Source organism: Daktulosphaira vitifoliae, unplaced genomic scaffold (genome assembly GCF_025091365.1).
Source record: "Daktulosphaira vitifoliae isolate Bord-2020 unplaced genomic scaffold, ASM2509136v1 Scaffold_1, whole genome shotgun sequence".
NCBI lineage: Eukaryota > Metazoa > Arthropoda > Insecta > Hemiptera > Phylloxeridae > Daktulosphaira > Daktulosphaira vitifoliae.
The window spans coordinates 56,856,126-56,868,811 of NW_026099572.1; the positions used below are offsets into that span (position 1 = coordinate 56,856,126).

At 25.9% G+C, this 12,686-nt stretch overlaps 3 protein-coding genes across 16 annotated transcripts in view; 1 reads left to right on the plus strand and 2 right to left on the minus strand.

Moving 5' to 3' along the window:
- Positions 1 to 1,865: 1,865 nt before the first annotated feature.
- LOC126910315 (uncharacterized) lies at positions 1,866 to 2,931 on the plus strand. Of its 2 annotated transcripts, none has more exons than XM_050692790.1 (4): positions 1,866 to 2,033; positions 2,145 to 2,324; positions 2,456 to 2,653; positions 2,748 to 2,931. In XM_050692790.1, the coding sequence occupies exons 1-3, from the start codon at positions 1,977 to 1,979 to the stop codon at positions 2,618 to 2,620; spliced, it is 402 nt and encodes a 133-aa protein (XP_050548747.1). In that variant the 5' UTR covers positions 1,866 to 1,976; the 3' UTR covers positions 2,621 to 2,653; positions 2,748 to 2,931. The 2 variants fall into 2 exon arrangements, with proteins under 2 accessions (XP_050548747.1, XP_050548748.1); XM_050692791.1 differs by having other exon boundaries at positions 2,456 to 2,598.
- A 1,106-nt stretch (positions 2,932 to 4,037) lies between these two features.
- Positions 4,038 to 7,635, minus strand: LOC126910314 (uncharacterized). Of its 5 annotated transcripts, none has more exons than XR_007705235.1 (8): positions 7,427 to 7,634; positions 7,297 to 7,344; positions 7,023 to 7,238; positions 6,485 to 6,684; positions 6,266 to 6,416; positions 6,076 to 6,182; positions 5,860 to 6,012; positions 4,038 to 4,275 (listed from the first exon to the last, which is right to left on the minus strand). XR_007705235.1 is itself a non-coding variant. In XM_050692787.1 (8 exons), the coding sequence occupies exons 1-8, from the start codon at positions 7,524 to 7,526 to the stop codon at positions 4,181 to 4,183; spliced, it is 1,065 nt and encodes a 354-aa protein (XP_050548744.1). In that variant the 5' UTR covers positions 7,527 to 7,633; the 3' UTR covers positions 4,038 to 4,180. The 5 variants fall into 5 exon arrangements, 3 of the variants coding, with proteins under 3 accessions (XP_050548744.1, XP_050548745.1, XP_050548746.1); XM_050692787.1 differs by having other exon boundaries at positions 6,081 to 6,182; positions 7,427 to 7,633; XR_007705236.1 differs by lacking the exon at positions 4,038 to 4,275 and adding an exon at positions 5,153 to 5,203 and having other exon boundaries at positions 7,427 to 7,635.
- A 3,096-nt stretch (positions 7,636 to 10,731) lies between these two features.
- LOC126896984 (amyloid beta A4 precursor protein-binding family B member 1-interacting protein) overlaps positions 10,732 to 12,686 on the minus strand; it is a 28,051-nt gene continuing 26,096 nt past the window's right edge. For all 9 annotated transcript variants that reach the window (XM_050670277.1, XM_050670280.1, XM_050670276.1 and 6 more), the window contains one exon: positions 10,732 to 12,514. In XM_050670277.1, the coding sequence (XP_050526234.1) occupies positions 11,342 to 12,514 (1,173 nt within the window). In that variant the 3' untranslated portion in view covers positions 10,732 to 11,341. The remainder of the gene's footprint in view (positions 12,515 to 12,686) is intronic.

A 12,686-nucleotide genomic window follows, 5' to 3' on the forward strand; every position in this document is an offset into this window, starting at 1 on the left:
AATTTAAAAAATAAATTATAACTGACAAATAAAAAAATTAAAAAATATATGAAACTAAAAGATACCAAAAATTGTATTGTCTTAGTTTCTATTGTATAGTTTTATCTTAATCGTTTAGCTATAATAATACTTCTGTATTGAAAGCTAATAAAAAAAAAAAAAAAAAAAAAAGCATAATTCTTAGCATAATAATTATTTTAAAGTAATCGAGTGGCTTCAGTAATTCTGTATACCATAGCATAGCTATAAATTACTATTCATTTTTTTTTATAAACGAAATTTTAATATTTAAGCAGATTTTTTTACTATCTATTAAGATTTGTACAATTTTGCCATTAGTAAAGTTATATTTTAAACCTATTATGTTTGATTCAAATCTGGGTAGATATTAATTTTACTATGATGAGTTTTAGTATTTATTTTGTGTTTGTTGCCTGGTATGTTAGCTTTTAACTATTAAACCAAAAAACTTGAATAGTATTACGCTCAAAAATTGAAAAACCTTCTATATTTAAATAATTATTTGCTACCGAATTTTTGTAGAGGGATTTCAGTTTTTAGTTTGTACCTCGACCTATTGAACGTAAATACGACACTGTCCAATAAATGCAACTCAATTATGTTTAAGTAAATCATTATTAGATTGTTAATAATGAAAAACAACAACACAAAAACAAAAAAATTATTTCTTGGATTTGTAAATATACAACTTTAAGATCGCTTTTTCAAATTCAAGCCTAAAGCAATAGATTTAACTTGAATTTTTAATCGTATTCTTAGTCATTTAAGGTTAAATATAAAATTATATTATTAATATTGTTAACATAATTTAAAATTAAAAGATCACCTAATATACTTGTTTTTTATTTATTTAATAATGATAGTGACCGTTAGTTCAATCATAACATGATATGAAATACTAAACTAATATGATTAAATAATGTTTAATTTAATTAAAAATGAAAATTTACATAAATAATTATTCATAATAAAGTATTATAAGAGGACTGAATATATTTATAGAAGATTACTCAAAACACTTTTAATAATAAGAGATAAAAATTGTCTTTCCTTTCCGTATATTATGTTCGTTACTTTTAAAGTAGACAAAACTTAATGTGTAAGAATCATTAATATTGCTTTATTATAATTTTTAAGAAACATTATATACAATGTTCAACAAGTAAGGAAACAGGTAAATTGTTATAAACAATGAGAAAAATAGAAACCCGTTTCCTTACCAACTAAACACTCTATATGTGAACTTTTATCCTTTTTCAATGTTAAGTATTAATTATCTTTGTTGTTTAAGTAAATTTAAAATAACGTCGTAAATAACATAAACATTTTTAATCAATGTGTAAGACACATTATATCATGTACTCAAACTATAATTAGTATTTTGACTAACGGGACTGTAACATCCTCAGCCTTTATTCTTCATAATGCTATACTGACGAATAAAGTCATGTTGGTGATATTAACAAAGTAACAGACTTGGCAAAGTCTAATTCTTATACAGGGAAACTAAATAAACTAGAAATAATTATTGTTACACAAATATTATTAATTAAATATCAATTTAGTCTTTAATTTTATAGATAAAATTTTTTAAATATTTTGTAAAATCGTAGCAACTTCATGGATTTTAAGTCAATAATATTATTTGGACCACATTTGTTTTGAGAAAACGTTTCCAGTGTTACATTTCCAAGTCCGTCAAATGAACATTGACCTAATCATGTATTTTCCGTTCTATATTAATCTGTTGTATAAGCACAATTAAATTGTGTTCTTATCGGTTATTCTACCAAAGGTCTAGGTAATTTAATGTTTGTCAACATGACGTCAGGCGTAGTTGTCATCATTATAAATTCAGATTTAGTGTGCCAGGACGCATTAGTGTTGTTCGTTTTAGCGTCTAGTTAAGTACTCCGTTATTTAATTACGATTAAGCAATTATTACAAACAGAAAAATGGTTTCCACTAAAGTTATTTTCGCTTTGACCATTGTAGCCGTAGCATCAGTTCAGGTGAGTGATCTCCAACTTATTTATTTATAACAAAACAAACCGTTATTATTTTATTATATAATGTAAAAGTTCAAAATGTAAATGATTTAATTATTATAAATTTTTTCGTAGGTAAACGGTAAACCCGCCGAATCCCAAGCTGAATTATTCAACCAATTAGAAAAATCTTTCAAAGACATTACTAGCAAAATCAAGGAAGCAGTTAACTCAGACAACGTTGACCAAGTTAAAAAGAAGTTGAACACTTATGCTGACGAATTGAACAATAATTACAAGTCTCTAACAAAATCGGTAAGCATACTTGCGTTTTGTTTAAATTTTTTTATGAGATGAGATATATTGTATTTCATTATGACATATTGGAATTTTTACTTATTAATTTTAACATTTTCATTTAAATGAACTTATTTGTTTCATTTTAGTTCGAAAATTCTGAATTCGGTAAACAAGCTAACAAACAATGGGCATCAGCTATGGAAATTTACAACCGTAACGTTCCATCAGACTTGACATCACAAAAAATTAACGAAAGACTTGAAAGTGCATGGAAATCTGCAAGTGAATGGTACAAAAAGAACTATAACTAAGAGAATATTTATAAACTAACATAGATAATTAAGGTAATAAAATTAACAAAATTTATGTCCATGTGATGATTAGTTGACATTAATTTTTAAATAGTTCCAATTAAAATATATTTATTGATTGTTTCAGAACAACAATGTAATAGGACTGCAATTTGTATCCATTAAGGCTGAGAATTAAAATCGAATGAAAAATTTTAAAATAAGTTATTGTAATATTTAAACATTTTTACTTAACCATTCATGAATGATATTGTACATTATTTTTTATTTATAATGGAGACGCGAAATAATAATAATTGATTCTAGTTAAATAGTTGTGTGTTCATTATTTTCTACCTGTATTTTTTTTTTAATGAAAATTAACCATAACGTTGTGCATTTAAATATACCAATGTTGCCACAGGTAATGTTTAAAAATAAAAGGTTTTATGCTTGAAGAAAATATTTATAAGTTATTTTCATAGTACAGGTAAAACATATCTCAGTTAAACTTATATTATAAAGAAACGAAAAATCGTATGCCGTTATACAAAAATAATTATGTTGAATTCTCAGGTAATACATAGGATTAATCTCAATTATTGAATTGTACATACACATCAGATAAAAGCTGTTACAATAGGTTAAAGAACTATTATTGAATTGGAAATTTTATTCTGTTGTGCTATGTAATTTTGAATATCGATTCCGAACAAACGTTTTATTCCGTTTACTTATGAGCTACGTAACAATAAGTACTATTTGTCATTGCACTAATAAAACCACAGGTATTATAAATACAATTTAAATTTATGGTAACTCCAACCTGTAAAATATGACATAATATAATTGCCCATTTGTTATTTTTTCTACTTGTCTAAGGTACGGTGTATTAACTAAAAGTAGTGTTATTTTACACTAAAAGCCATTTAGGATTAAATTTGCTCATATATCGTTAAGAAAATTTGGTAAACTTAATTGGTTTTTAATAACGATTGAATCATTAAAGTCAAATATTATTATATTAAATGTATCATTCACTTGGTTTTTCATAACTGTAAATACACAGTGGCTATTATTGATTATTGTAACAAATACATTGATCTTTGACTTAAAACTGTTGACAACTAGCGACTTCATATCTTAAAGGTAAATATTTTTTATTCGTGTGTCAGTAAATACATTAATAATTAAACTTGTAAATTTATTCATTACGTTTAGCAGAAAATAATTAAACAAGTCTTATACTAAAATAATTATTGTAGTTTGAATATAATTGTTAATAATATAATTTAATATCAACGAAAAATAATATATTACTTTTTATTATTTGGTTATAAACTTATGAATGTTTATTAATGATATGGTTGTGATACATAAATGTTTCATTTTGTATTATGTTTTATTTTTCCTAAATCTTTGAAAACCTTAAAAATAATTAAGAAGTCAAACATATATCATTTTATTTATTTACAAAAAAATAAAAACAATTTAACAAGTCATTTGTTACTCTTCGTTAGATCGAATAATTCGAATATGTTTGAAAAATCTTGATAAACTTGTGAGATCTTTGCTATATTCCTAAGGGCATATTCCTGTGTAAATTTCACACGTGTTTGCACAACTATCTGGACATTTTTTTAGACAACCGCGACCATAAGTGCCAGATTTACATTCTGAAATTTTTTTATTTTTCCTTTTAATACGTATATTTTTAATTAATCAAAACAAAATCTAAAACGGACAAATAGGGACAAACGCCCACTTAAAACACAGATAGAATGAGAGCTGAGCTGATCACCCCCTCCCAATTTACTTAAAAATTTGTATTTTCTAGTGTATAATGTATAGTTACTTTAAAAGTATTTATAAGTCAACGTAAAAAAATTATGTATTGAAATTTTGTAGTTTAAATTATGATGATAAAAAAATCAATCGTGCATAAATTATAATTAATGAATAATAATTATATTTTTATTCTGTTAATAAACGATTAATTTAGTAAATACAATTGTCAACTTATTATTGTAAACAACAAAAATGTGCACAGTTATAAAAAATAAGAAACATTAATTAATAATACGTTTAGCGTTTCCTTGATTTGGTTGCTCGGCACAATTTATACGACCGCCGTCGCCGATTATTTATTATTTTAGACAATGTATACCGTCGTGCCGTAGTTACCCTGTCCAATCACATTATATGTATATATTGTAGAATATATTCCGTGCTATTTTTATAATTTTACAACAGCGAGCAACTAATTTACCAAAATAACTACATTAATTCCAGTAGATGGAAAATTAAATTCGCAGAAAGGAATTATATCTAAAAAAAAATCAAGAGTTTTGCCGGCCGCAGCGCCCCTTCAAGTTGTGGCGCCTCTAGACTATAGCCTAGTCAGCCTAGTCCTAAATCCAGCCCTGAATGTAGGTAATAAAAAAAATTACATTTCTTTTCAAATATTTTTAGAGTTATTATTGTTACATTTTTGTATTGATCCGATTTATAAGGTATCTTTTATAAACGGCATTGAAAATGCCTAATACAAACTCGNTGGACATTTTTTTAGACAACCGCGACCATAAGTGCCAGATTTACATTCTGAAATTTTTTTATTTTTCCTTTTAATACGTATATACTAATATACTATATAATATACTATATTGCGATATGAAATATTATCATAGACTACTTGATAAAATCACGAAAAAGGTAATTACGGTTAAAATTGCCGTTTTAGTGATTTTGACCAACACAAGTAATGAAAAGAAAAAAACCAATATTTAGATGAAAATTTAAGACTACCGGAATTACTCATATCGCTTATGTAAAACAAAAAAAACAAATTAACTAATCATAACAAATAGATTAATATATTAACTTTGACCCTCCATGGTTTTTAATAATTTGAATGTGACATAATCATTTTTAAATTATATAGTATATAAAATATTATTTTCATATTAATTCCTTTACTTATTGTCCTATTTAGATAGTAGTAAATAACTTCCTTTTCAATTAATGTACATATATTTAAATAACAACAGTAAATGCGTAGTTATTAACGTATCAATTTTTTAAGTAATCAAACAAAATTATAATTTAAAACGAACCGCGACAGCAAATTTTAAACTTCTTAGAATTTTTTAATGAGAAATTAAAAAATAAATGTGATTGACCCCATAACTTTCTCATTATAAGAACTATTTTTTATGTCTGAATTTCCTAACGTTTATTATTCATAAATAGCATTTTACTTTGATCGCAATATTGCCCAGAATAACCCGATGCACAAAATGCCGACTTCATTTCTTTCATAAACGGTGTGAAAAATATTAAATTTTGACAACCCGTTTCCTTTGACGAGCAAGAAAAAGAACAGTTAAATCCGAATTTATTTTCACTGCATTCTATAATTAAACATTAAATATTATTATTTCAATGATTCACATTAGATAATTATGCCTGATTACCTGACCTTTATGATCATATGGAGGATATTCATTTTGATAATAGCTGCCTTCTTTGCAAATTAATTTCGGACCACTGTTTATACTCCTTTTATAAAATTCATAATTTTCTAAAATTAAATAATACAAGTTGTAAATAAATAATTATGATATAATTTATATTTCTTAGAAATACGTGTAAAATTTTACCCACTATTGTTGTCTGTACATTGGGCTATTCTCCAAATAACCAATTTTTTTGGTGAATCACTATTATTTAAGGAAGTTCTATCAATTATTAAATGGTATTTACTGTTTTCTAAAAACGTATTGTTTAATTTCATTCTCAAAGTCACTTGTCTGTCCTAAAGATAATAATTATAATTCTCTTTATTACAATTTAAATATTTATGTTATAATAAGTTCAACTTACTGTAACTTTAAGTGATTCACTTAAAATTGAATTACTATCTCCGTCCTTTAAAACAGTCAAATGTATGTTATCTAATTGATTATCTAAATTTAATGATATGCATGCATCCATTGTTGACTTTTGTACCCATGTAATTTTTAAAGCACTACCGGAATGTTTGTAATTTGTATTCATTTGTAGTATATCTCCATCAAATTCATCTGTAAGCAGATCGATACAGTCAAAATACACTAAATTATTGTTGATATTTTTTTACTTAAACATAACTTATTATTTATTATATACAAAAAAATATTGTTTAAAATTTTTTCTTAGAGTTGTATTTTCTTGTTTAAATCTTGTTATATAAATAAATTTAGGTTGAATATATTTTTTATTAATACTAGTTTGTTTTTCATGTATTATTTAAATAATAATAATCGCTAGAAAAACTAGTTAAAATTAAAAGTGTTCCATTATTATTTAAAAAAAATTCGTTGTCATCATTATTTTAATAAATTGAACTTAATGTTAAAAAGAGCATAGTTCAAGTAATTACTAGTTAAAGTCCAAGCAGATTCATCGTATACAACATTGTTCCCAAAAGAATTTTCAGGGTATAATTTATTTCCAACAAACTCCAAATATTTGTTTCCGTTGACTAAAGTTTTGCCATCTTCAGTAATTGCTATACCAACAGCGTTGTCCTCTCGATAATCCTCAACTTCGAAGCATTTACATTTTTTACTTAAGCTTTTATTATCACTATATTTGCCTTATAATTAAAAAAACGCAAGATATTAAATAATTAAAAAAAAAAAACAAAAACTTACAATCGGTAAACTTTGATTTTAATCTGAAAACTCTTATGATTTTTAAATCTATAAAAAGGAATTAAAATTTGGAAAATGTGTAAGTAAAATTTAAGCTTTAATATTAAATATGTATACTGATGTTACAAACCTTCTGTTAAAGTGTCTATTATATCTGTTGCATATGTCGCTACAAATGCACTATTGAGGCAAAAAATTAGATATGCTAATACTCCACAGAAGATATTCATTTCTATTCGTATAAAAAACTACAAATTAATATTATTTAAGTGATTTATGATACTGTATATGGTACTAAAATGAATTCACAACTACTCGTACAATTAAAAATATTTAACTATTACAAAAACATTGTAGTCTATCAAAGAGAAAATATTGTTATCAAACAAACAGTAAAGGGTCATAAAACTTTGAACTTGCTGAAAAATTATAGATTAATGCAATTTATCACTTAGATAGTAGATATAATACGCATTACTTAAGGTAACTTAACTGTTTGGGTCAAGGTAACGTGACGTATCTAGTTAAAAACTTGGGATCGTACACTTTATAATAATTTTTTTTTGCTTTTCATGACATTTAAAAGCTTAAACAATTTAAGTAATTAATAAGATATCGAAAAAATATTATTTTATATTAATATTTATCAAAATATATATCTCTAGTAATATTTTTTCATTGTCAAATTATATAATTTGACAATGAAAGTTATCATAAAAGTACAGAGAATTTTTTAACAAATTGTCGCTGAATGATAAAAATATTATTTTCTCAACATAAATAGCTAGTTATAGTATGATAAAAGTGTTTTTTTAAATAAATATGTGTTATCTTATTAGTAAGAAAAAAGTGAAAAGTACAATCAACTAAGCGACATTTGAGTCACTTATTTTAAAAATTGTATTTTAAAGGTAACTACTTAACAATTTCAAAAGAATATTAGGTTAATTTATATAAAAGTTTGTTGATGTTTATTATAGGATCATTAACACGTTGATGGACAGTTAATGACATGGATTAGCTAAAAATAGAGTGCCCACTGGTTTTATGAGATGCATGGGGTCAGAACGACTTCCTCCTTCATAAGAAATCATTGAAAATATTACTGCTATATCAGTAATGTTATTTTTAGAATAAATAAACCACTGTTATAGCAGTAATATTTAAAAGTGACCCCAGACGTCAAATTTTAATATTACTTCCATAACAGTAATACATGATTTTGTCCATCAACATGTTAATAATAAAAGTCTGCAATTAACTTTTGAACATTAAATACTTATTGATTAGGTATCAAATTCAATTCCTATTGAATTTAAAGTTTATGACCTTTTTTTTATGATCATCAATTATTCAATACAATAATCCAATATTTATCAATTAATTGAAAGTTATATGAAAAATATTTCAACTAATATTTTTTTTTTATTGGTCAAAAATATCAGTTCAACATAATTTGGATCGTTACATGTTCAGAGTTGGCGATCGCTTCTTCTCTTTAAAATACACCTCTGGAGGATTATTAGAAATTTTATGTTTGTATTTTATATTTATTAACTGTGATAAACTATTTGTATTGAATACATCAATTGATATTTTTAAATCATTTTAATAAACTTTCAATCCTAATTTTAGTCTTATTTAAAGCATAGAAAATAAGAAACATATATTCCAGTTTTGAATTTTTAACATTTTTCAAACATTTACTTGGAATACATATTAAAAAGTCTTATCCTACATAATATATAATGTAAAAATATCGGTATCTGAGTGGGTCCAAGTAGTCTGGACCCTAATAGACTCACAAGGTTTTTTTTAAATAAATATTAGTACCAGGGGCGTATTCACCGCCATAGGCATTTAAAAATTTGCTGCCCTTCATTACGTTATGGTGGAGGGGCTCATTTTTATATATTTTCGCCATAACACTACTAATTTTCCCTCAGAAAAAAAAATTATTTAAAAATATTTTTCAAGCAAATCTATGTTTATTATTAAATCATAAAATAAATTTCTTGTAGATATTAATATACATATCATAAATACACAATAAATGAGAACGATTATGATAGTTATTAGGAAGTCATATTGACTTCCTAATAATTAAAAAAATAACTAGCTTTATATAAATTTGTTGGACTTCAATATTTGCCGCGCCTTAAAATATACCGCTGTAGGCAGTTGCCTATATTTTCTGCATATAAATACGACTCTGGTTAGTACGCGTGTCTGGAAATTTTATATAAAACTTGTAGGTATGGCTGAAAAAAATCTTATTGCCGAGTCCCTAAAAATGTTCTACTCTATATTTGCAATTAAATTAGCAAAAAAACGGAATCATTAAATATACAAAAGATAAGAGATGTTAAGAAAATTCCTACATTTATTAATACTTGGTATTAAGTAACCCTAATTTCCCCTCTTTTTTGCTTATGTTTAAGCCACAAATATTATGTTGCTCCCGGTGGCAATTTTCATAAATAACCTACTCTAAAAGCAATCATTTTTTTTCATCATTAGTAGTCTGGCTTATATTTGGGACCCCAGCACAAATTTTCTAATGAGTTACAATAGTATTTAGGAATTTATTATGTCAAAAGATGTTTCTTGATTATTTTTATAACGCTGAGTAGTTCATTTTCTTTACTAGACTATCATTTCAACAAGATTTGGAGGTGTTTGAGAAGTCATTGACATAATATTGAAAATTATCTTTCAGTAATTTCCGTGTTACAGAGTAGGTTAGGCCTACCTGTTTTAGATTTATTAATTAAATAGCTTAATTGTTAAAAACAAATATCTTTCATATAAAAAATTATTTATATTAAAACAAATTGAAAAATTAATATCACGTGAATAAAAAAAAAGTTGGATATATTAAAAAGTATTCTAATATTATGGGTTTGTAACTTATTTCATACTAATACAAAATGTTGTCCAAATTATTAAACATCAAAGGCAAATAAAATATTTCTTGTTCTTAATATTTATTTATTCATTATAAAAAAGTAATTATATACTTTCTTAAAATTAATTATTACTTTTCATGTTATTCTAACTTTTTATTATCATTACAAGTTTAAAAAAAAAATTAAACAGTTGATAAAAAGGAAAATTTAAAAATTCCTATCAAAATTACTTTACCTTGAAACTTAAAATTGCCTACTTTATTATACTTTCTAGATATATAATTTAAAAATTTCTTTATTTTAAAATTATAGTTGGTATTTTATCCATTTAATTTTTAAATGGGATGACATAAATACAAAGTGTTTCTAGTAAATTATTTTTATTATTATATATATATATATATAAAATTATACAAAAAAAAAATTCATTATAGTCGCATTTTTGAAATTATAATACAATAAAAAGGTAAATCTCATCGAAGACTCTTGCACCATACCTTGTAACATGTGGACATAAATGAAACAATTGGCTTATTTTATTTGTATAAAAAAAAAGCACCAATCACGATATAATTGCAACAAATATCATAACATCGTCAGAATTGTAATATTAAATTAATACCGTTATTATAATAATTATATACTATATATAAACAATTTTAACATCAACACAAAAATACAGTCTTTTAGTAACATATTATTATTTCTAAACAATAAAATGTATGCGATGGTTTTGCCAGTATCGCCTAAGCGAACAATAGTATCAATTTATAGTTGTAAAATACACTAGATTATTTAAAACAAAAATGAATAATATTGATCGTCTTATGAATTAGTTTACAATCAGGTGTTAGCATTACCCATTATAATAGAAGCTTTCTAAATAAAAATTATAATAAGCTATAATAATGAACAATTTTTTTAAGAACAAATAATAATAATAAACAGCAGTACCTAATATCATAAAATCAAGCAATAACACTAAACAAATATAATAGAATTATTCTATGTTCCTAATTGTACAAAATATTAAGTATCCTACGGATATTACTTTTGTACAAAACTATTCATCCATAATTAATAAAATAATGATACACAATTTTAAAGCTTTAAAGGTTATGGTATGTGTGTAGCAGTTATAGTGCCACCCTTGATAATTGGGTTTTTTCAGACCTAGGTGGTGGTGGTGGGGGAGGTCTCTTTTTAAGTTGATTTGCATTATTAGAAACAGGAACGTAGTTTACTGAAGGGCTATTTTTTGGGTATATATTTTCATATAAATTATTAGGTCCATAGTGTTCAGCAACCCAATTGCTAACATTAGCCTCACGGCTATACTGTTGGCCACCATTGGGATCTCTGAAGCCAAGAACTTCATGAGGAGTGGTCATTGTGTCAGACTTGCATTTTTGAGCTACTTGCCATTTTTTACACACAACACGATGAAGATCAGCCAAAAATGCTGTACTTGGTGGTGATAACAACTTAGGTGGAGGTGGAGGTACACTCATGATCTCTTGATCATTAGGTTCGTCTTCATCATCAACTAATAGTTCAGGTGGGGGAGGAGGCAAAGATTCAAGGCTAGGTGTCCGATCAGCAAATTTAACTGTCTTGACAGGTTTTTGAATGGTTTTGTTTGATGACCCTGAATTGGTAGAAGTATTACTAAGAGCTGATGTCAAACTACTACGATGATGATTAGCTGGAGAAGATGGAGATGCAGCAGTGTCTAATGAGCAAGTTAGCTGCCTAGTAGTAGCGGTTAAAGGTAGTTTAGGAGGTTTACGTTTGATAGTACCACAAGGTGGGTAATCAGACTCAAAAGCTACATCACAACCAGAAGAACCAGAATCTGACAGGCCACTTTCAATGTCTTCAATGTCTGTATTCCGCATTATGGAATGGTTTTCGGTAAGGGCAGATTCATAATTATCTAACAGCTGTTGACCATATTTGACTATCCTTATAGCTGACATCCAACGCTGTAGTGTAGCTTCATCTTCAGCACACACATACTTGATGTATTTAGTGGACTTAGGTTGCTGAAGACAAGGATGCTTAATGGCAAAACAAAATTCAGTTGGAGCCTTATACTTCTTTTTCCAGCCAACACCATAGTACACTTGGTTAACATCGAAGGTGGACAAGCAAATGAGATCTTTCGGCAATCGCGAAACCTTATCCTTGTAGTAATATAGTCCAGATGCTCGAAGAACACTGTAATATTTTTTCCAGCCTTTTCTGGAATCTGTCTTGATGTATAAAGGACCTTCAATACTTGGTAATCCACCGTTACAAAAATATTCCTGCAAAAAAAATTTTAATCCATTAAAATGACATTAAGAAATATTGTAAACAAAAATTCAAAATATACAAATCAACTTTGAAATATTTAAACATAAATTTATTATATTGAATTTGCGTGTGATTATTTCAGTATTAAAGTTAATGAAAATGTTAAATAATTATAATTTAGAT

Excerpts from the sequence above, each read along its gene's own strand:
- LOC126910315 (XM_050692790.1), top strand. The coding sequence starts at position 1,977 with ATGGTTTCCACTAAAGTTATTTTCGCTTTGACCATTGTAGCCGTAGCA. Across the intron at positions 2,034-2,144 it reads TAGCCGTAGCATCAGTTCAG|GTAAACGGTAAACCCGCCGA; the intron begins GTGAGTGATCTC and ends ATTTTTTCGTAG. Across the intron at positions 2,325-2,455 it reads ACAAGTCTCTAACAAAATCG|TTCGAAAATTCTGAATTCGG; the intron begins GTAAGCATACTT and ends GTTTCATTTTAG.
- LOC126910314 (XM_050692787.1), bottom strand. The coding sequence starts at position 7,526 with ATGAATATCTTCTGTGGAGTATTAGCATATCTAATTTTTTGCCTCAAT. Across the intron at positions 7,239-7,296 it reads AAAATCAAAGTTTACCGATT|GCAAATATAGTGATAATAAA; the intron begins GTAAGTTTTTGT and ends TTTAATTATAAG. Across the intron at positions 6,013-6,080 it reads TCCTCCATATGATCATAAAG|AATGCAGTGAAAATAAATTC; the intron begins GTCAGGTAATCA and ends GTTTAATTATAG.